Genomic DNA, 20,142 nt, shown 5'->3' with positions numbered 1-20,142 from the left:
TCGGGAGCAAGAAAACATCGGACTTGATATAGGGTGTCAAAATAAACTCAGCAAAAGGCATCCTAAGCTAATGCTAGATTACCTTAGTCTTTTTGTCACTTAGGATCGAGGTCCTGAGTTTTCTTGCCTCCCCTAGAGGCTCGCGGCTCTGGCGAGTTGTCTTTGAAGATAAATTCATCAGTACCTGGTTCAATTTGCAGTGTAGTTTATGGTGTAATGGATATCAAGTTGCCATGGCTCAAACAACGTCCAACCCAAACGCGCACACCGGGCCTGAGAAACAGGACTCACTCTCCCTGCCAACTAAAACAGCAACTCTCCAATTCTTCGACGGCTCAGATCCGAAATGGGCGACTGAAAAGCCGTTCTACTCCAACATTCCCTTTACGCAGACCAAGATCGCCAATACGAATGTCATCAATACAAGTGCACGGGTTCAGATCTCTGATGCCAGAGGCCACGAATCCGAGTTCACTTTAGATAAGAATGGCTTCCAGTTGGTCAAATGGAAGCATCAGTTCTCTGATGTCGGGCCTTCTTTTCAAGAAGAAGGGTATCCTGCTGTGGTCAAATTTATGAAGGATGTTCTGGGGAGTCACGTCAAAGTTTGTGTATTTGATCATATTGTATGTTTCTACTGCTTGCTCTGGACAGTGTTAATGAAGCAGGTCCGCCAGAGTCAACCGCGCGGCTCTGCACCTGGAGAGGAGAAAGGCTACATTGGTCGTCCAAGCAAAGTGGCTCATAATGGTACGCCTGATCCTCTCGCTCGCTTCACTAAACTTATGAGACAGATCAAACCTACGAAGGAACAATCGCTAAGATCAAACACGACTTCGGCTCCCAAGCATCATCGATTCTCTCTCAACGCTTCAGGATAATAAAGTGAGTCCCCCTCCAAATACAATCCCCTCTGACAACCCAGTGTTTGGAAACCCCTCAAGCCGATCCGTCAATACCCCCTCACACTTTGCGACTACCGCACATGTGATAAGAAAGACGGCCATCGAAGCGATTTGGTATACCCCCACGTTGTGAGTGAGAATATCCTTTTCTCTTACTCACCAGATCAGAAATGGTATTATGTTAGTGACCAATCTGATGAGGAGGTTTGGCTGATCAAGACGATGGATTCTTTGGCGAGGAGAGAGGATGTTGCCATGTGTAAGTTCCGCGCCTCGTTGAGGGATGTACTGATGATTCTAGATACGCCGCATACCTCGTTCTTTGATGAAGATCCTGCTGTCGCGGAGGAGATACGGGAGAGCATCGAGCTTAGGGTTTATGTAATTGGATAGGTATCGCTCATGTAGAATCACTGCCATCGTTAATGGGATCATTTAGCCTTGATCAAATGTGAATACGTGATCAATTGACCGTTCCTCTCAGTCTTGATAATCACCAAGTGAAGCTGTGCTTGTCTGCACCTCTTAGATAGGCATGCCGCAATCTGCGCGTCGAATGGAATACTGAGTTACATCTGAAACCTAGATAACCGCTCCCTCAGATATCTCGGGACCGAAGTCTCAAGTCACAAATCAGGCTGTGGTCTTCTCCAGTTGATTGGCAGATTCTAACCGACCATCATCACAGAGCCTCATCAGAAGCGGGGTAGAAGTTGATCATTGGTGCGAAGAGACCCCATAATCAATGCGATGCAGAGACTAGTGCACATGCAACGCGGCTGATTATCTCGGCGTGGGACTCCAGTCTGGTTGGACTAGATCAGCACCCTCACGATGCAATAGGTGGGCTCCGCTCCGAGTTGCCAATCAGTTGCTGAACATTTTTCCTGGTGTCTGTGATATCCTCTTCCGATTTGATTGGATCCTCTGATCTTGAGGCTCTGCCTGAATGATAAAAGACCGAGTTGATCGACGTTGAGGCCGAATTGTTCACTCAGTTCGCATCACTCAGTCGCAAACTGCAATACTACAACTCAAAGAGTAATGACTCAACTAATCCTCAAGCACTCCCACTGACAACTCACAGACACAATGGAACCCGAGAGAAGTCGTTCACATTCTCGCGGCCGCTATACCGACGCGGACAAGAAACGTTATGAGGACGAGCCGATGACCCGCGAAAGCTCTCCCGGGGAATGTGATGTCGTCTGTCCCCAGCCAACCAAGACCCAGCCCTGGAAGCAGGCCCTCCAAGTTGAGAAAGATTCTGGAACCAACCCCCTTCTGAACTGGGAGCCTAATGCTCTGGACTTTGGTGAGAAGCCTTGGCTCAAGATTGACTGGTCCAAGATTGAGGGAACTGGACCTGGAGGTGTTCGTAGCAAGTCTCCTGATCAGATGTGTGGCTATTCTGTTGGAAACCTCAAGCTTGTTTGAGCTTGGGTTTAAAGGTTATGAGTTTGTCAGATTGTGCTGGATACGAGCTACTAAATTGCATTTGTTTATTGAATCGGTATCCTGATATCCCGTAAATACATCCGCGTTCCGTTGCTTTGCCCGTTTTATGTTCTAGCATTCAATCTAATCTTCAGTTGATCCTACGCTTTCTTTTCATTGGGTTGGAGTTTGTACCTTGTTCTCATTGGCTTCCTAGCAACTATTGTCAGTTACGGTGTAATCAATTCAGCTACTGGCACTCAAACTCTTATGTATTTAAGACAAGGCTGCTATTGACTTTTGTTCAGTTTGTTATGTAATTGACGTCTTTCAGTCAAATATCTTGATTCACCTGTATACCTCAAATTGCTGACGCTTTCAAGCGCAAGTCTCGGTTAGTTCTTTAAACAGCAGATGTCAGCAAGCGCCCAATTCTTACCATCCTTATCTGTGCCGGGTGATAAGCCATTTTAGCCTCTGTTCAGGGATTATCGGCTACAGTAGATCTCAGCCACATGCAGCATGTTTCCAGGCAATCACACAGCTGCGGGGTTACGAGTTCCTTTAAACACGACACTGCACGGTAAACCGACGACTTTTGTTCCTCCAAGCTTTAATTTCGGCTTTGGACGAGTATATTGCCTCGATGAGTCACAATAACTGGGTGGCGTTCACGCTACCTGCGTATCAAGTAGACCTTTTCAGATTACGCAAGATTTTAGACGGAATTTACCACGGGCACTTCGAAGTATCTGTATGTCTATCACGGAACCTTGTCACTTCGCCAGCTGATTCCGTTGCAGCTGAAAGGTGACGAGTTCATTATCTTGGCTCCGCGGTATTTGGACCCTGCGGAGAAGGAGCTTGTTGCCGAGGGTAGTCGATACCGGCGTATTCTTGAAGAGAACAAAGCAGTCAAGGCCTCCACTGAGAAGCGAGGGCCTGCTGAGAAGCGACAGCCTATTGCCAAAGCAAGACCAAGAAAACAAAGATCATCCCGGGGCCATTCTCCGTCCAATCCTTCAACTGAACAGTGTGACTCTCCTGATACAAGTCAAATACCGTTGTTCGACTCAGTGACACAGGTGGTTCCTTCGCTGGAGCCCAAGGGGCATGCGACTCCGGATCAAGTCTTGGTCGTTGAAAACGTCACAACGGACCAGGTAGGAAGAACCTTACAAGGCTTGTACGCAACTCCAGTCGCAAGCGGCGAGACCTCTAAGGTATTCGGGGTAGAGACTCGCCTATCATTGAACGGGCATCTTTCTGATTCAAAAGATGTCATCCGAAAGGTATGTCTGCCATTGTTGCGGGCCGCTGTGTCTAACAGTATAGTGCGCGGTCAAACGTCTACATGAATCCACGAGCGCTGAGCAGTTCTGGGCCGAATATGAGTCCTTGAAGCGTCTCAAGAGCTTGAATCATCCTCATCTGATAGAGACACTCTCTGTCTTCAGGTCCGAGATGGGTACAACACAGCATTTCAACTTCGTGTTCCCGCTGGCTCTTTCGAGCTTGAAACGTCTCTTCCGGGATTCTTATGTCCCAGTTCCCCTTCGAAACCGAAATCTTGATTCTCTTTGGGGCCAGATTCCTGGACTCTCAAGTGCGGTTGCCTACCTTCACGACTCTGCTCATATGGCACACCGCGACATCAAGCCATCAAATATCCTGATCTATGAAGAGCCTTCCAGTACAGGACTTTCTCTCAAGCTTACAGATTTTGGGTTATCTGTCGACCTATCTAGAGCCAGAACATGGGAGCAAGGTAGCCGCGCTCGTCAATCAGCTTGGCTCTATGACTCTCCAGAAGTTCGGAACGCGTCTCCTATAACGGGGGTAGCCGAACCTAGCGCAAAAATCAAGATCCCTTCTTCATCAGATCTGATGGCCAACGACATATGGAAGTTGGGATGCGTATTCACAGAGATGCTTGCATTTCTAGTAGGCGGAGGTTCTGCTGGTGTAGCAGAGTTTCGCGACCACATAACAACTACAGAGGGCAATGTCTCTTCTGACGTGTTCAACGATACTCGTTTCGACGATGGTGAACAGGTCAAGCCTCAGGTTCTCGAATTTATTGACCGAATGGCGTACAAAGATTATCGAGCGGGGATGTTACAAGCCATGATCAGTGGCATGCTCGCCAAATCGGCGCTGAGACCTACGATAGCCCTCGTCTGTGAGAAGTTGGCAGAGGTTTGTCTCTTTTCATTTGGTGTTTCATAACTAACATCTCATAGAACAACTTCCCGAACATCCGCTACAACGACGGAGTAAGGGTCATTCTGTTCATTCCAGAGGATCGTTTGGCATGCTCACGCTTCGATACCTTGAGACTCAAAATTGAGGAATGGACTGGTCGACCAATAGATTGGGCTCCACTGAATCAACCGCTGCCCAAACTTGACGCCGGTGGCTACATGGCAATTTGGAAGGTAAGTGCCTGATGATCTCTTAGAAAGTCGTCTCACAGTTAACACTCCCCAGTGGCACGGAATCGACTTGTTTCTAGCTCTTTCTCAAGATGAGTTTGATCGCTATAAAGCAACATGTTTCCCTGTGACCACAAACGGCATTCCTCTTCTCCCTCTTACACAACAAGATCTCAAGGCACAGCAAGCTGCTAAGCCAAGTTCTTCTATGCAACCCACCAAACTCAGACAACCATCTCACTCCTCCCTCGGCACCAATGTCCTCACAGCCAACGTTCCCCCGGCAGTACAAACATCCATAGATACAAAAGACATTTACTGGTGCATTGAGAGGAACTTTACAGAGCCAACAGAGATATACCTTTCCCCAATTCAGAATGCAGAGACGCTAGACGACGAACAATTGTTTCACCAAGTCAACATGGCTATTGGTAGCACGGAGGGTTGGATTCGCCGACTCTTCTCGTGGAAGCGTTGTACCGCGATCGATTTTGTTCAGGTAAGAAACGTCCTTCTATCGCGGACCACACTAACTTAGTAGTTCCTTGTTATTTGGGAGAACAAAGATCAAGTCAATCCCATTCAGAAAGAACTTCCTCCCCCTGCTACTCCATTCTACAACCATTCCGTTCCTTTGCCTCACGACTTTCACATGAGAGCAGCTGGATTGCAGATGGTATTTGGACTCCGTGATCCAAAAAAGGGTAGCGGAGAAACAACCATTATCGATATGCTTCCCAAAAAGACAAACCCTCCTCCCTTTCCAAGGAGAATATCGGAACCTGGCTGGGGCTTACATGCCAAGATGGGTTTTTCTCAGCGAAGATTTCTTGCATGGCTGTTTTTCTGCATTGTTTTGGGTGGAATCTTTGTGGTTGTCTGGCTGGTCTTTATAAATCCGACGGACCTACAGAATGCCTTTATTCCGAGTTTTCTTTTCGCGACTCTGCTGACGATTGCGATGGGGTTACTTCAGGTAGCGTAGGCAGTGTATCATCAGCAATTCGAATGGATTACAAGCTGGTTTGACCATGAGGCGAAGTACAGCCTACCTCCTTTGCATTCCCCGATAAGTCCGAGGCAGAGGCCACAACCTACAACGATGAAATAGAGTTCATGTAGTCAATCCCGCACTAACTCACGGTGCGGTCGGTGCGACCGCGATTTAGTTGAGGGCCAAGTCCCTGGATGTGCCCTGTAATTGGCCGCGCAACGCTAAACCTATCCAGGCGTTCACACTCTCGGCACTTAGTCCACCATGCGATGCGGATATCGCGGCCGCGTACCATGCCCATCACGGTCAAGCGCTCCATCACAGTATGCAAGGGCAGCAGCACAGTGTCTATCGTACATTGCGAGCTCAATTGGTACGGACTTTGCGGAGTATTGACGGGCATGGGTTTACTCTACAGTGTCGTGCTTGTCTCAATGAGCTGGAGTACTTAAGCATCGCCAATGCCAGCCAAGATCGTGTCGCAGTTCTGACGTGACAAACCGTTACAAACCTCAAATCCTTCGACGAGAATTCAGTCATCAGCGTCAATATTTTTATCTCTATACCAAGCGTCGTCAATCGCAAAAGCGTCCGGTTCAACGCCGACACCGACATCCCTTCGTTGAAAGACAAAGTCATCCTGGTGACTGGCGGCAACAGCGGTCTTGGAAAGGAGTCAGTTCTTCAGTTTGCCAAGCATGATCCCAAAGAGATCTGGCTTGGAGCCCGCTCCGAAGCAAAGGCCAAAGAAGCCATCAGCGACTCAAAGCGCAGGTTCCCAATGCGCCCATCAAATTCGTCAAGATAGATCTCGCCTCCTTCAAGTCGATTCGCGATGCAGCCAAAGTCTTTACGCAGGAATCTGATCGTCTTGATATCCTCCTGCTCAACGGAGGCATCATGTCTGTGCCGCCTGGGACAACCGATGATGGCTATGAGATACAGTTTGGTACCAATCACATGGGACATGCCCTTCTGACCAAGCTCCTCCTCCCAACACTCCTCCGGACGGCTGACAAGGGCGCCGATGTGCGTGTTACCGTCCTTGCTTCATCTGCCCACCAGTATGCACCCCCCGAGGGGATCAAGTTCGACACGCTCAAGTCCCAGGCTCTGCAAATGGGCACCATTACACGTTATGGGCAGAGCAAGCTCGCCAACGCCTTGTTTGCCAAAGAACTTGCCAGACGCTATCCCCAGCTCACGACTGCCTCGCTTCAGCCCGGCCTGGTAACCACCAACTTGGCCAACACCATGAGCGACAACAGCTGGATCATGCGCCTAGCGTGGGAATTGACAACTCTCTTTATCGGTGTAGACGTTCCTACAGGTACGTTGAACCAGCTGTGGGCCTCGACGTCCAAGGATGTCGTCTCGGGCACGTACTATGAGCCCATCGGTCGAACAGGACTTGGTAAGCCGCATACCAACGACAGAGCGCTTGCTGCTAAGTTGTGGGACTGGACGGAGAAGGAACTTGAGGGGGAGAAGCTCCCTTGAGAGTCATAGTTTGGCAGACTGAAATTAGAACTTGTGGTGCATGCTTTTTCTTTGTATAAAGTCTATTAATTGTATGCTGGGACTACTACCTAAGATGAATAAAGGAATATGAGACGGAACATAACGTTCGAAATGTAAGATAAATACCACTACTTAAAATAACATAATTCAGGAATTCTCTCCTTATCTTCCACGATTAATCCTGTAGCAGCTTCCCATGGCTTTATATCTAGGAACGCCATGTCCTGGCTCGAAAGTAGTAGCTGGCCATCCTTTTCAATCTTCTCAAGCACCTCAGAAACTTGCTGCATGAGCATTTTCTGCCTCTCAAATTCCTTTGCGCGAAAGGTTCCAGTGCACCTACTAACCGCACCAATGATCCAATCAACAGAAGACGTCGAGGTCGACAAGTCAACTGACTTGGCCTGTAAGAGAGAGCTACATTCGTCCAAGCACTCTTTTACATCCTGTAACTGCGAGTTGACATCGTTGATGTTGGAAATGGTAGCTTCTGCGACACCTTTAAGCGTTGTGATGTCGATCTCTACCCGGTTAGCCTCTGAGATTTGCTTCTGGTAGAGTTGATGCGTTGATCTACGGGATGAGATATCGCGCTGGTACTGCGAGACTAGGTCTTGCAAGTTGCGCTGCTCCCTCTCGAGGTTGGAGATTGCTTGCTGGTCTTGGGATATCTCGCTATTCAAATTGGACACCTTGGATTGAAGGGCGACAATCTCGTCTTTTAGATCTGATACACGAATGCCTTTGTAACTATAATGAATTAGCCTTCTGTCTGATGATCTGTGAAGTCTCCTCACCCTGCAAATCCGGCGCCAGCTGCTGCCAGTCCTAGTGATGCCCCTGCAGTGAAAGGTGCAGCCAGGAGGCCGATGCCGGTCAACATCTATCTCTTGATTAGACAAATCTCTAAGACGTGCAAATTTGGGGCATACCAGTCCTACGCCTGCTGATTCCTTCTTGCTCTCTCGTCGTCTGTGTGTCTCTGCAATTTGGCCGTTCTTCTGCGATATCTCATGATCAAGCTGTGCTTTTCTAGTCCTCTTCTCAGTCGCCTGGCGAGTCTTGGTACGAATTTCCTCTTCCTTGGCGCTGGCCTTGGTTTGTGTCTGCGCCAGAATCTCTTCACTCGAGCTCAGCGATCTCTCCGCCTGGCTAGCGAGTCCTTTTGCTTGCGACTGACATTCGTCTAGCAACTCATCCTGGGCTTCAACGTCTCTTCCGACATCCATCACGCGATAAGTACAGTCCATGGTGGACTGTAACGCGCTATCCGCTGACGCCTCGGCTTGGGCCAGAGAAGCAGCAATGCCATTGAGAGATCTACCTAGCCAAGAAATCTGAGGGGCAATGTTGATGATCGTTTCAGGACTTTCGATATTTTCGAGCAGTAAGAGGTATGAGCTCATCTGTAATTTGGTATGCTGAGCTTGGATCAAGCTGTCCTGAAGAGAGGAGCGAACGGCGGCGACCTCGGTAGCGACAGTATTCTTTGAAGTTACATCAAGAGCACTGAGTCGCTCCCTGGCAGATTGAAGTGAGTTCTGGATATTGGAGACGTCATTGGAGAGGGTCTCCATCGTTGCGATTTTAAAAGCTTAGTGGGAAAGCAAATAACAGTTACAGTGCAAACACACGTAGCAATGGGCGTGTATATGAGGGGAAATTACCAGAAGGGCGTTTGACTTGAAAGGTCAGTCTAACATTCGATGCAAGGCAGCATCACAATACATATTCAGATGCTACTGTTGATCTAACAACCACTGTTAGGCAAGGTTCAAGATTTCCGCTGCTGACGCGTATACCATGATTTCAGCAATTGTGAACTTCTAGACCCCGCCACCAGAGGCATCGTCACAGTTCCAGACCGCTACAGCATTGCCATGCTTCGATTGAGGCACGAACACGTATGATTTCAGTCGATGAGTGAAGTGTTTATTGGCTGTATAGACGCGGGCAGTTCAATATATCAATTGCCATGCATAATGTGGCTGAGTTTGACGGTTAAATTGAGTCTCGATACAAGGCAGACAAGCATTATGGCTGTGAATAGTTTCAGTTTTACAGAGGGGTAATATTTCGGTTTCGTGCGCGTGCATTTGACTGGATAGACAAAACGCCCGTGCAGCAGCGTCAGGCATGCTGGGTGAACTACTGCACAGGCGTTTTGTATTATCCAATCACCTAATACAAACGCCATTGTACGTCGACTTGAAGTGAACGCGCCAGCAAAAGCCTTTCAGGACGCCATGTCACCTAAACAGTCCGTTACGACACGAGCACTGTGATCTTGTTGTTCCTGATTAGCTACATCTGCCAGCTCGCATGCATCGGGGCTATGAGATTACAGAACGGGAAGTTCGCTAGTCCTTGTTGGACGGGACACGGTTCAGCCTGGAGCCTGTTCATATTGCAGTATACTTCTTATCATTTATGGCACTGAATCAACCTCGAGGTACTGGTGGCCTTGTCAGGCATTTCCGGAGCGTGCAGTATGTGATATATCTTGCGGCTTGCATGGATGGGCTGACCGCTTGGCCTAGACTCCGCCCCAGGCTGATAGAAGCCGGTGGAGGCCCAAGCGTAGGCGAACCGCGAATGAGGGAGATCACCGTCCAAGAGCCGCATTTCCAAGACCATCTCACGATAAAAGGGCGTATCACCTCTTGAAATTGGGAACCTCATTAATCCACAGAGTTAAGGCATCTAAACTATACCGCCTCATTCATACATCATGACTTTTGACCAAGGCCGAAAGACAGCCAGCGGCGCAGACTATCCGTCTCATCAGGAGGACTTTCGTCAGCCGTCTGCCTTTAGAGTTGGTCAATCCGACTATGACCACAAAGCGCAACAGCGAGCGAACTATGCTCTTGCCCTTCAAATGTCATGTCGAGATGTCGTCAAAACCATCAAGGCAAGTGACCTGCTCATGAGCAACGAATGGGCAAAGCCCCTCACGCACGCCCCCAACGCCATCTCCATTATGGCCCTGTGTCTCAAAACAGCGGCTGTGCGCGAGGCTGCCAACATCAAGGTGAGGGACAAGGAGATCACGGATGAGACCGGGAAAATCATTGGTCTGCTCCCGTAAGTGTCCTGTCCGCACTGAGATATGAATGGCTTAACGAAACAAGGTCAGAGTATTTCCGTACGAATCTGCAGCATTGTGCGGACATTGGTAGACTTGCTTTCCTTGATGCGCAGAAACGCATGAACAACCTCCAAAGTGTCGCCCGCAGCATGATCGCGCCTGAGGGCACCATCGCTTACATCATCGATTTACTTGGCGATTTGGAGGACGCTGAGGACAATCTCCCTGGCGCTATGAAGCGACTGGAAACTAATGCTGAGAACTTCAAAGCCGATGCCGAAGCTATCACCAAAAAGTTTGATTACTGGGAGAAAGTGATTATGCATCTTCTCAAGAACTCGCAAGATGCGGATTGTACGTCCAACACAGTTGTCCCATGATTGCTTAATTGCTAACAATGTTCAGCGATGACTGACGAGAAACGAACTCAAAACACAGTCGATGCTGTCAAGGCAGATGCAGAGAGACAAACAAGAGAGAGGGAGGAAGAAGATGCCAAACAGTCAATCCAAGAGCAGCAGAAGCTATTACAAATGGCCCGGAGAGAGGTTGAAGAAGCCCAACAAAGGTTGAAGGCTCTTCTTGATCGGCCACCTATTGAAGAACCATCTGCATGGTCCGATATGATGCACGCGCGGGAGCTCGTTCCAGACCGACCAGCACCAAGCCGTGGTATAGAACTCACGTCCGACTGTAGTCAATCATATGCTGACTCATTACAGGAGAAAAGGGTGTAATCGCCAAAGGATGGGGATATCTGTTTGGCTCCAGTGACAGCGAGGTTGCAGCAGAGAACAAGCACCGTAAGGACCATGTTGAGAGTATTGTGAATGAAAGACAGGCCTATATCGCCAAGGCAGCAGAGCACCGTGAAATGCAGAGACGGATGGCGCAGGCCCAACTGGACGAAGCCAGAGGAAACGAGACGAGGCTCTGGGAAGAGTTGAACAAACAGGCCGAAAAGCTCTCGATCAGCCATCACAGCCTCACGAAAGCTAAACATGATCTAGCAAAAACCCATGCCGAGCTTGAACGTCTGTGCTCTGAGAAGATTGAACTAGTATGTCTTGTTTGTCCTTTTCAACGCGCATACTAACGAGAAACAGGAGCAGATTATGAAGATTCTCGAAGAGTCCATGCGCCGCCTAACAGAGCTAAAGAAGGAAGTCGAGGAGATGGCATTATTCTTCAGCGGAGTTCAAACCGTCATCACGACAACCGTAAACGAGAACTTACAAAAGTTCCTGAATCCAATTCAAAGTATGTTGAACAAGGGAGACAGCGTTGACAAGATCCGGGAGGGAAGCAAGCAGAATTTACTCAGAAACGCATTTGAACTGCAGGGACGCTTCTCGGCTACTGCAGACGTGGCTAGCATGTATGTCCTTGTGTCCAATAAATACATCCGGCCGGGGATCAATAAAATGGAGGCGCTGGCGGCTATGAATGACGATGACTTTGAGCGCGGAAAGGAGGAGTTCAGGGACTGGTGCGACAGTGCGGCGGAGGACATTGTACGCATCACCGACGGTGAGCAGTCCAAGATGGCGGAGAATCTGACAAGAAATGTCGAAGTTCTTAGTCAGAGAGCTATAACAAGCGCTTTATAGATATAAATTTCTAAGCTTTTTGTAATGCATATCCATAGTTTTGTTAGACTGAAGTTTGAACTTGTAATATGCTCTTTATTACTGCGTTGATAAATACATTTTTGAGACTTTCACATGCCTACGAGCCCCAAGGGTTCAAGAGAGCCTTACAGCTGTTCCCGGCTCTGACAAACACATCTCCAACATCTTAACCTTGATACTATCGACATCACGGTCATATCTACTGCCGAAATGAGTCTAAACTTTGGAATGCGTTGTAGCACAGTGGTGCCTAATAAGCCGCCCCTTACAGAACAGAATCTCCCCGATCAGAAGGGCAAGGTACAGCCTCCCCTGTCATCCCTCCAGCAGACACTGATCAGTACAGGTCTTCCTCGTCACCGGCGCGTCAGGCGGGCTAGGCCAGCTCCTCGTTGATATACTGTATCGACACAACGGCAAGGTTTACCTCGCTGCACGCTCTCAATCCAAGACCGAGGAAGTGATCCAAGAGATCAAATCAGCGCATCCCTCCTCAACCGGCGAACTTCACTTCCTTCACCTCGACCTCGATGACCTGTCAACAATCAAACCGGCTGCCACTCGCTTTTTAGAAAAGGAAAGTCGCCTAGATGTCCTGTGGAACAACGCAGGCGTCATGATCCCACCCGAAGGCTCCAAGACAAAGCAGGGTTACGAACTCCAGTATGGTGTAAACAATATTACACATTTCTTACTTACACTTCTGCTTCGCCCTGCACTTGAAGCTGCTGCTGCATCAGCACCCAAAAACTCTGTCCGCGTTGTCTGGGTCGCTTCTAGCGCTGCTGATGCTGCGCCGAATCCAGCGGTAGATCTGACGAATATGGATTACCATCGAGAGGGCGCGTGGATGAAGTACTCGCGCAGTAAAGCTGCCAGTGTGATCCACTCGGCTGAGTTTGCGCAAAGAACAAAGGGTACTGGCATCATCAGTCTTGTAAGTTGGCCACCGCTGATGGAACTCTTCTGACCGTGACCAGGCCCTCAACCCCGGCAATTTTGTTACCAACCTTCAGCAGAATATGTCCAAGATGGAACTCGCCATGTTTGTGCGTTCATCTACCATCACCTGCCGATACCTGTACTGACTTCGATGACCAGAAACTTATTTCATCGGATCCTATCAATGGCGCCTACACTGAGCTGTGGACTGTGTCGGTCTGGAGGCTCTCAACAGCAGCCTCGCCTTTGAACCCTCAATTATCGTTCGGCAGATGGTGAACGTGACCGGCTTTGAAGGAGGACTAGGCCAAGTTGGCGTCCATGCCTATACACCCGGCACTCAGGCCGCTCGGGACCATCCACAGCTCAGCGCTGACATTACCTTTCCCGCCACGAGCTTCTGGACCAAGTCGCTTCGGCTACAGGCTGGTATTGTGCAGCCCTATCGGATCGCGCCTCAGCTCATCAATCTGATCTCAAGTGGCGTTGCGAATACGAGTTTCATAACGACGGCGGTGATCAACATTGAGGATGCGCCTGAATATTACAAGCGGTTTAACCGTACGGAAGAGGTCAAGGTCCTGATCTCCTTCTCTCGTTGATTCTATTCCTATGGCGGTCACACAACGGACTACTCTTACAGGTCACTTGTTTCACTACTTGTTCCATAGGCTGGATAACGCCACCCGTTTGTTCGGTCATTCTGTATTACCATCAAGTATATAATGATATTTATTTACGCTCTGGAATTATCTAAACTATGTATGTCATTAAATAGTAATCTGCCTTTCCTCTTTTCGCATCCTCTGCAAAGCCTCATCATCAACTCTCCAAACTCCCTTTGTCTCATGGTCATGAAGCTTCCATTTTGTCCCTTTTGCCAATTGATGAAAGACTTGATGCTCGCCACCTGGCAAACTCCGGTACAATAACGGTTCCCATGATTTTCCATGCAACTTCTCGTCTCTCCTCTTTTGTCGTTGCGCCTCTTCAATTTCATGCTTCGCGTGCGATGCATCCCGATAATTCCCTTGCTCTAGAGCTGATATTACTTCTCCCCATGCCCTTCTTGACTCTCGGGGATCTTGTTCCTCCACTGGATCGATATGCATGTCTGCAGATGTCTCTGGATCGACAGTATATGTTGCCACCAACTTCCCTTTGCTGTCGGTAATCTTCCATCCCTCGCTCCAGACTCCAGATAGCTTGTAACAATGCTTCTTGGGCTCATCTTTGTGGTATACCCTCGCCTCGAAGCAATTTCTCTTGCCTCGGAAGATACCAGCGCCAGAAAAGTCAATCTCCGAGACATATCCAGAGCTGGACACGATTGTATATGTGCCGATAATCTCGGGATAAAGACAAGCCGACAGAAAGCCCCGTACAGTAACATCCGTCAGAGGTACAAGGTAATCCTCGTCAAACTTGTCGAGATGTATAATAGCGTGCCCCATTTGCCGAATGTTAATGTTTCCATTAAAGGTCATCTCGACTCGTCCATAACCATCCGCTCTTATTCCATCTGCAGAAATATGCATCGCAGTAATCGGTGGATGATGGCTAACCTGCTCAACTACCAATCTGGTATCACTGTCCCTCTCGCTCCAAGAAGCAAGGAAGAGTTCACCAAGAAAAGCATTGAGAGGTTTCTTGATGCTAACATTTGGGGCACCTGCAACATACAACTGACTTCGGAGGCCTGCCAAGAATAATTGCAGGACCGAAAGACTTCGATTCGCTGGATCGAGTTCTTTCGTAGGTGCTGTGAAAAGTAGGGGCTTCTTTGCCCAACTTCCGGGATTCTCGACAACTGAAGATGGTGCTAGAAAGAATGGTGGAGCTGTGACATTGGCGAGATCTAAATCGCTTTTTAATGATGATAAAAACTGAATTGTTAGTGGGAATCGTAGCTGTTGATTGGGTCCATACCTTGGCCAGGTCAACAAAGCGTCTGCCCATTGACTTGGAGTCATCGTGAATAGTTCTCTGAGTCTTTGAAATCGGTTCCATGTTGAATTTGCGAATACTCTACTACAGTTTACTGAGAGTCTTCTCTTATATAAATACTCCCAAACTCTCGTCTCATCACATGCTTCAATTGCGTTTCAACACAGCCACGTCTTATTAGCTCAAACTCGCCACGACGTCAAGTCGGCCGCCAAAGTTTCAATGCCTGTCGCATCAAAATTAGACCAATCAGAGGGCTCCCGGAAGCTGAATTCATCCGAATTTTGAAACGGGAGAATTGGTTGCCGTCGGAAACTCGAACTACCGGCGACCAGCCTCGAAGTGTTCTAGCTCATACGTCATCCTTGAATAATCGGGATTGTTTCTAGAATTGACGGCAGATATCGAAGCCAATGACAACTGGAACTTCATATTCAGACCCAATTTGAGCATGTGACACTGCTCACGTCCATGCACATGCTGCTGCCGTCAGCTTATGACTTTTATCTAACCGCCGCTGGTGACGACGGCGGCTCTTGATAGCGCTGTGATAGCACTGATAAAGATAGAATTGAATTTCAAGGATATCTCAAGCGCTCCAGGAAAGGAAATGCTTATGCGCACCACAGAATGGCATTTGCTATTGACCCTGATCATGTCCTCGCGGTTCGATTCATATTTCGGCGCCGCAGCGATCAAAGATTGAAATGAGCAATGACAGTTGAAGCTGGCTGGGATCTCTGGGTTTCAATATATCAATGAGGCAAAGGAAGATCTGTCTTGATGGCGTGGTATTGAGTATTCCATAAGTATATGATCCCAGGTTTCGAAATGATGAGAGCTGCCTACCTTGGCCTGAGGATCTTACTGTCAAACTTTGCTATTTGGGCCTCATAAATCTACATTTTGAGGACCAGAGAAAGCAGAAACGAGCTGATTTCGTTACTTGCAATATCAATTATAATTTGACGATTCGTCTGGAGGTAAAACATCCAGGGGGTTAATCCTGTGCAACGTACGAGCGCAGCGAGGGAAGAGCCCTCCGCTAGGAGCCCCCGGAGGGACATGACTGATAAGAACGGACAAGATGGTTTGCTAAAGCCATGAGAGCTGGATTGATTTTCTCGAGTACAAGTCACAGCATCAACGTGCAAGAGGTAGTGACCATTGATAACGTCAGCATTCGAACCTCGTTATACTTCAGGAACCTACACGTAAATCGTTAGAGAATCGCGCTCTCAGTATTACCTTTATCCTAGCGATCCCTATTCTCCTCAATGTATAGTGATCTCGTCACAAAAGTCTCAACTTAGCTGTTTTGTACTGATTGACCTAGAGGTTATAGATAAGCTTCAGCCACAAAACTCAGCCCTCCACGTTGACATCATTCAGCGTCTCAACAGATTTGAAGCTGTTCGTCATCATCAGAACTGACCTACCGGACTTGAAAATGTCCGCACGCATACTATGGTCATCACGCAATCTAGCTGCTAAATTCTGGAGTTTTCGTAAGCAGAGACAGAGCTGTAGATCATCCCCATTACGACGGTCAGCGTGAGTGGCAGACATACGAGCTCGATGGGTCCAACCTTACCGTTTCTCGATTCACGCTTCTCTACCAATTGTATGGAGATAAATGGAGTCTTTGCCAACGTCATTCGTCATCATCAGAGCGGGATGGAACGGCAATCCACAGACAGACTTCCGGGTAGTAATGCCTCCGAAGTCCCAACGGCAATTCTAACTCAATCTCAAGTCAAGCTTTCGGCAATGGCGCTCGGCGCGTAGTTATCGATGTCACTACCCTAATTGACTACCGTCAGAGGCGCAACTCAATTAACTTAGTCTATCTACCTATCGAGAGTTCTTTGTAGTAACCAATCGGCTATCCAATCGTATTTCCGAACTCTTATCCGACCTTCGGACAGTAATCCGATCAATCAGCATTGACAATCACTCAACAATGCCTCTTAGTAAAGACCTTTTGTCAGTATTCCTTGGCTTAATCTTTCTGAATCTCAGAAATGACATTTCCCAACCTTGTTGGCAGATCACTGGGGTATTCCAGTTCTGTCCCCACAGCCAAGCCACGCTGGACCCTCAAATTGCTTCATCCATCAAACAATGAAGATCATGGTTCAGTTGACTACCCGCGGGTACGTTCTTGGCAGGTGCTCCTTCCTTAATGTTTCCCTGATTTAAGCTTAGAACAAGGTTGGCCAATGATCAATTGGTTACATCCAGATCTGGACGTGTTTCCCAATTCAGTAATCCCAGCGTAGCCGTGCTGTGATGCTGGCTCACGCATTGTATCACGTCGAGATCCTGCTTATCGTTACAGATACGCGACTTCACAGCTGCGCCGAGTTTGTGCAATCATACGTCAGCATCAGTGCGGCTTGTAACCGTTCCGTAGATTAGGCTGTAACCTCCATGTAAATCATGCTAACGTCCACGCAAATCGTGCTAACATCCACAGCGTAGATCTGTAACCAGACATCGTGGATCGGAACTTTTTATACCATGACGTGCGTCGATAACTCAGATAAGCTTAATCATCCCTTTATCAATGTCTCATACGCGTCAATGAGTCAAGCAATTCTCCCACTCAGCCACGATCACTAAAAAGATCGACACTGCTGACTCGTCACAGCGACGACGATCCTGATAAGCACGCCAAGTCTAAGCATTCACATACCATGTCACCAGCCGTTAGTTACTAGTTACACAATTGATAAGGTTGGTTTTACGCTTATTATCCACGAGGACATGAAACTGCAGGAAGCCTCATGTTACCATTTCGGACTCCGATTACGCGGCACGTTGTACATGCAGGTAGCCTAGGATATCCGTTGAACCGCTTGGCGATAATTGCAATTGCCAAGATGCAACAGAATGAGGAGGTTCGAGAGGAGAACTGGAGAAGAGTGTAGATCAAAGTGCCGATCATTCAACCAACCACTCACGGAATGTCATTTTAAGGCTAGATCTAGATAGCTGAAATGTAGATTCCCCTGTGGCGGTCAAGTGCCGCGATCCACACTTGCGGGCGGGAAAGGCTTACTTGGCCAGATGAGCAAATCAAGGAAATGTTTGTGACACAAAACATGACAACGATTGCACAATGTTTCACGGTCGCTTTGGTCCTTCGCATGTGAAAATTTGCAAAAAAAAGCAATGCATACGCAAGGATAATGATAGTTTAATTACTAGGCTCAACCGAACGGTTGGGTTGTTATCAGGCAGTTATATGACAAGGATCTAAAACCCCAGACTTCGACACAGACTTCTCCCCGGGCATCTGCCCTCAAGATTACGGCTCCGGAGTCCTGACGGGTGACAAGCCCCGACTTGGCACGGGAGGAGGATCCACTCAATAAGCGTGCTCACAGCCTCAATGACCCGTTGTAATATCGCCTCGCCCTTGGCAACAAGCCAACGCCATGTCACAAACAAGCAAAAAAGATGTCGCAAGCTAAGCTCAGCAGGGAGTACCTTGTAGATAGGTGCCCGATCTCGACTGCAACACAAATCAAGATCCAGACGGTCCAATTAGAGACTCCAATCGGCCTCGTGTCTAAGCCCGAATGTTTCCCAACTTCCCCTATTCAGGCCAAGACGGGATCTCACTGACAGAGGCTCAACAAGGGATCGCCGTTCTTGGGATAGCTTGGCAAGGAACACCAAGAAGGGAATTGCGCGTCACATTGAATAGATTCAGAGATAGCGGGTCTGTACTCCATATCACAAAAGTCATGGCTTGGAGTGATTCAGGGCTGTGCACAAGTATAAGGATGTCTCCCTCCTCCGGTTTTCATAAGATTTTATCATTTCATCTCTACAAACAAGATGGCTTCATTATTTCGACGACAGGACCCGGACCCCGAGCTGTGTGTGAAGTATGCTCACTTTGCTTCTCATATGGTACGATGGCAGTTCGGGATTATCTATTGGACCCTGTTTGTGTCTAATTTACTGGTCTTGTTTATTGCTTCGTGGACATATATCCGGTGCGTGACTCGGACGTTTGAATGATTTGATCTAACAAGAACAGTGGCCAAGCAGCTATGGAGAAGCTTGCTCATAATCCTAAAGCACGAACGAAGCGAATACGGCAGTCGGTCATGATGTGTCTTGGATGTGTCTCTGTCTCAACAGTCATTGTCGTCATGGAAGCGTACTCCATTTTGGCTCTTCAGTTTTGTGATGGTGAAGACCTCATCTCACTTTATTGGTCTACCTGGACCATGATCCAAGTTGGTTCATTGATTGCCATGATTGGTATCATTCTTGCAATGGCACATACCCTTCGTGGAAGACAGCATCCGTAAGTTCTCGTCTATCATGTTACACTCAGTCTTGCTAACGGTTCAGACCATGGGCACTTGCATTAGGTACACCCGTTCTTGTGATTGCCGGATTTCTTCATCTATTCCATGATTGCACCAAGAAGCGAATTCGAAGCCGTCGCCGAAGAAACGACTACGATGACCCCATGGGGCCTCCAATGAGTCAAGCGTGAGTACTCAGTGCCGTTACTCCGAATGTTTCGACTAACACAAACAGTAACACAATTTCGGTCAACCCCGATGAAGAAGAAGACATCGAATACAAAGCACAAGTAATCGGGCTTTCATTCGATGGTGGTCCAATCATTCGATACACAGATGCTGTACCCGAAACCCTACCTGAACATGCTCAACTCTTGGGATACTGCGCACAGAGCAAGCCTATCGTCATGTGTAAGCGTGAGACTGTTCAATTTCTGATGGACTCTCCGGCACGAGTACCACCATCAGCATCACCGGCTTTCCGCAAGGGTAACTGAGACATTCTGTTTCGCACCTTGCAAAGCTGAGGCATCCAACGGCGACAGGGGATGAGATAAGAATCTGAGCGTCAAAGCACGCCAAGACAAGGGAGATGCGCTTTGACTTTATGCGTTGTTGTCGCCTGAACTAGCAGGCATTATTTTTGGGTTTCTTTGCTTGGGTTTGCTTGGGTTTGCTTGGGTTTGCTTGGGTTTGCTTGGGAGTTTGCTATAGATACAGGATAATGGCGGTGGACATAAAGAGGAGGAATGGGATGGGCATAGTTTGGTGTCATGGCGGTCGGAAAAGTGGCTTCATGATACTGAAGATAAGATACCCTTGCGATAAGATAATAAATGGTTTTGTGCTTTCATAATTTGTTGCATAAGATGTGCATAGAATGTGTCATCGAGATCAGTGATGTCAGC

At 48.1% G+C, this 20,142-nt stretch overlaps 10 protein-coding genes across 10 annotated transcripts; 7 read left to right on the top strand and 3 right to left on the bottom strand.

The window, feature by feature from the left end:
- Positions 1-233: 233 nt before the first annotated feature.
- Positions 234-1,298, top strand: FOXG_08993 (uncharacterized protein; the record flags this gene model as incomplete). Its single annotated transcript, XM_018388017.1, has 5 exons — positions 234-626; positions 669-750; positions 795-885; positions 926-1,164; positions 1,207-1,298. 5 exons carry the CDS (start codon positions 234-236, stop codon positions 1,296-1,298), a joined length of 897 nt encoding a protein of 298 aa, XP_018245996.1.
- A 491-nt stretch (positions 1,299-1,789) lies between these two features.
- Positions 1,790-2,465, top strand: FOXG_08992 (uncharacterized protein). Its single transcript, XM_018388016.1, has 2 exons — positions 1,790-1,946; positions 1,993-2,465. Exon 2 carries the CDS (start codon positions 1,998-2,000, stop codon positions 2,340-2,342), a length of 345 nt encoding a protein of 114 aa, XP_018245995.1. The 5' UTR covers positions 1,790-1,946; positions 1,993-1,997; the 3' UTR covers positions 2,343-2,465.
- Positions 2,466-2,899: 434 nt separating this feature from the next.
- Positions 2,900-6,126, top strand: FOXG_19957 (serine/threonine protein kinase). The gene is made up of 6 exons (XM_018400220.1): positions 2,900-3,096; positions 3,146-3,634; positions 3,678-4,541; positions 4,586-4,780; positions 4,833-5,276; positions 5,319-6,126. Exons 1-6 carry the CDS (start codon positions 2,989-2,991, stop codon positions 5,760-5,762), a joined length of 2,544 nt encoding a protein of 847 aa, XP_018245994.1. The 5' UTR covers positions 2,900-2,988; the 3' UTR covers positions 5,763-6,126.
- Positions 6,127-6,383: 257 nt separating this feature from the next.
- FOXG_08989 (uncharacterized protein) lies at positions 6,384-7,444 on the top strand. The gene has a single exon (XM_018388015.1). The coding sequence runs from the start codon at positions 6,672-6,674 to the stop codon at positions 7,269-7,271; it is 600 nt and encodes a 199-aa protein (XP_018245993.1). The 5' UTR covers positions 6,384-6,671; the 3' UTR covers positions 7,272-7,444.
- FOXG_08988 (uncharacterized protein) lies at positions 7,421-8,869 on the bottom strand (the record flags this gene model as incomplete). The annotated part of the gene is made up of 3 exons (XM_018388014.1): positions 7,421-8,042; positions 8,090-8,175; positions 8,225-8,869. The coding sequence occupies 3 exons, from the start codon at positions 8,867-8,869 to the stop codon at positions 7,421-7,423; spliced, it is 1,353 nt and encodes a 450-aa protein (XP_018245992.1).
- Positions 8,870-9,716: 847 nt separating this feature from the next.
- Positions 9,717-9,917, bottom strand: FOXG_19956 (uncharacterized protein; the record flags this gene model as incomplete). The annotated part of the gene is made up of 1 exon (XM_018400219.1): positions 9,717-9,917. The coding sequence occupies one exon, from the start codon at positions 9,915-9,917 to the stop codon at positions 9,717-9,719; it is 201 nt and encodes a 66-aa protein (XP_018245991.1).
- A 106-nt stretch (positions 9,918-10,023) lies between these two features.
- On the top strand, positions 10,024-11,993 carry FOXG_08987 (uncharacterized protein; the record flags this gene model as incomplete). Its single annotated transcript, XM_018388013.1, has 5 exons — positions 10,024-10,379; positions 10,475-10,737; positions 10,789-11,055; positions 11,106-11,443; positions 11,490-11,993. 5 exons carry the CDS (start codon positions 10,024-10,026, stop codon positions 11,991-11,993), a joined length of 1,728 nt encoding a protein of 575 aa, XP_018245990.1.
- Positions 11,994-12,224: 231 nt separating this feature from the next.
- On the top strand, positions 12,225-13,558 carry FOXG_08986 (uncharacterized protein; the record flags this gene model as incomplete). Its single annotated transcript, XM_018388012.1, has 5 exons — positions 12,225-12,314; positions 12,361-12,951; positions 12,995-13,063; positions 13,116-13,172; positions 13,229-13,558. 5 exons carry the CDS (start codon positions 12,225-12,227, stop codon positions 13,556-13,558), a joined length of 1,137 nt encoding a protein of 378 aa, XP_018245989.1.
- Positions 13,559-13,626: 68 nt separating this feature from the next.
- FOXG_08985 (uncharacterized protein) lies at positions 13,627-15,049 on the bottom strand. The gene is made up of 2 exons (XM_018388011.1): positions 14,886-15,049; positions 13,627-14,842 (listed from the first exon to the last, which is right to left on the bottom strand). Exons 1-2 carry the CDS (start codon positions 14,964-14,966, stop codon positions 13,727-13,729), a joined length of 1,197 nt encoding a protein of 398 aa, XP_018245988.1. The 5' UTR covers positions 14,967-15,049; the 3' UTR covers positions 13,627-13,726.
- A 3,603-nt stretch (positions 15,050-18,652) lies between these two features.
- FOXG_08984 (uncharacterized protein) lies at positions 18,653-20,109 on the top strand. The gene is made up of 4 exons (XM_018388010.1): positions 18,653-18,913; positions 18,958-19,230; positions 19,278-19,421; positions 19,470-20,109. The coding sequence occupies exons 1-4, from the start codon at positions 18,753-18,755 to the stop codon at positions 19,729-19,731; spliced, it is 840 nt and encodes a 279-aa protein (XP_018245987.1). The 5' UTR covers positions 18,653-18,752; the 3' UTR covers positions 19,732-20,109.
- The last annotated feature ends 33 nt before the right edge of the window (positions 20,110-20,142 follow it).

The sequence above is a fragment of the Fusarium oxysporum genome, chromosome 9 (assembly GCF_000149955.1).
Source record: "Fusarium oxysporum f. sp. lycopersici 4287 chromosome 9, whole genome shotgun sequence".
NCBI classification, from domain to species: Eukaryota; Fungi; Ascomycota; class Sordariomycetes; order Hypocreales; family Nectriaceae; genus Fusarium; species Fusarium oxysporum.
Note: the sequence above shows the minus strand (reverse complement) of the source record. Positions and strands in the feature narration are given on the sequence as shown.

Excerpts from the sequence above, each read along its gene's own strand:
- FOXG_08992 (XM_018388016.1), top strand. The coding sequence starts at position 1,998 with ATGGAACCCGAGAGAAGTCGTTCACATTCTCGCGGCCGCTATACCGAC.
- FOXG_19957 (XM_018400220.1), top strand. The coding sequence starts at position 2,989 with ATGAGTCACAATAACTGGGTGGCGTTCACGCTACCTGCGTATCAAGTA. Across the intron at positions 4,542-4,585 it reads TCTGTGAGAAGTTGGCAGAG|AACAACTTCCCGAACATCCG; the intron begins GTTTGTCTCTTT and ends AACATCTCATAG. Across the intron at positions 4,781-4,832 it reads GCTACATGGCAATTTGGAAG|TGGCACGGAATCGACTTGTT; the intron begins GTAAGTGCCTGA and ends AACACTCCCCAG.
- FOXG_08989 (XM_018388015.1), top strand. The coding sequence starts at position 6,672 with ATGTCTGTGCCGCCTGGGACAACCGATGATGGCTATGAGATACAGTTT.
- FOXG_08985 (XM_018388011.1), bottom strand. The coding sequence starts at position 14,966 with ATGGAACCGATTTCAAAGACTCAGAGAACTATTCACGATGACTCCAAG. Across the intron at positions 14,843-14,885 it reads GCTTTGTTGACCTGGCCAAG|TTTTTATCATCATTAAAAAG; the intron begins GTATGGACCCAA and ends CTAACAATTCAG.
- FOXG_08984 (XM_018388010.1), top strand. The coding sequence starts at position 18,753 with ATGGCTTCATTATTTCGACGACAGGACCCGGACCCCGAGCTGTGTGTG. Across the intron at positions 18,914-18,957 it reads GCTTCGTGGACATATATCCG|TGGCCAAGCAGCTATGGAGA; the intron begins GTGCGTGACTCG and ends TAACAAGAACAG. Across the intron at positions 19,231-19,277 it reads CTTCGTGGAAGACAGCATCC|ACCATGGGCACTTGCATTAG; the intron begins GTAAGTTCTCGT and ends CTAACGGTTCAG.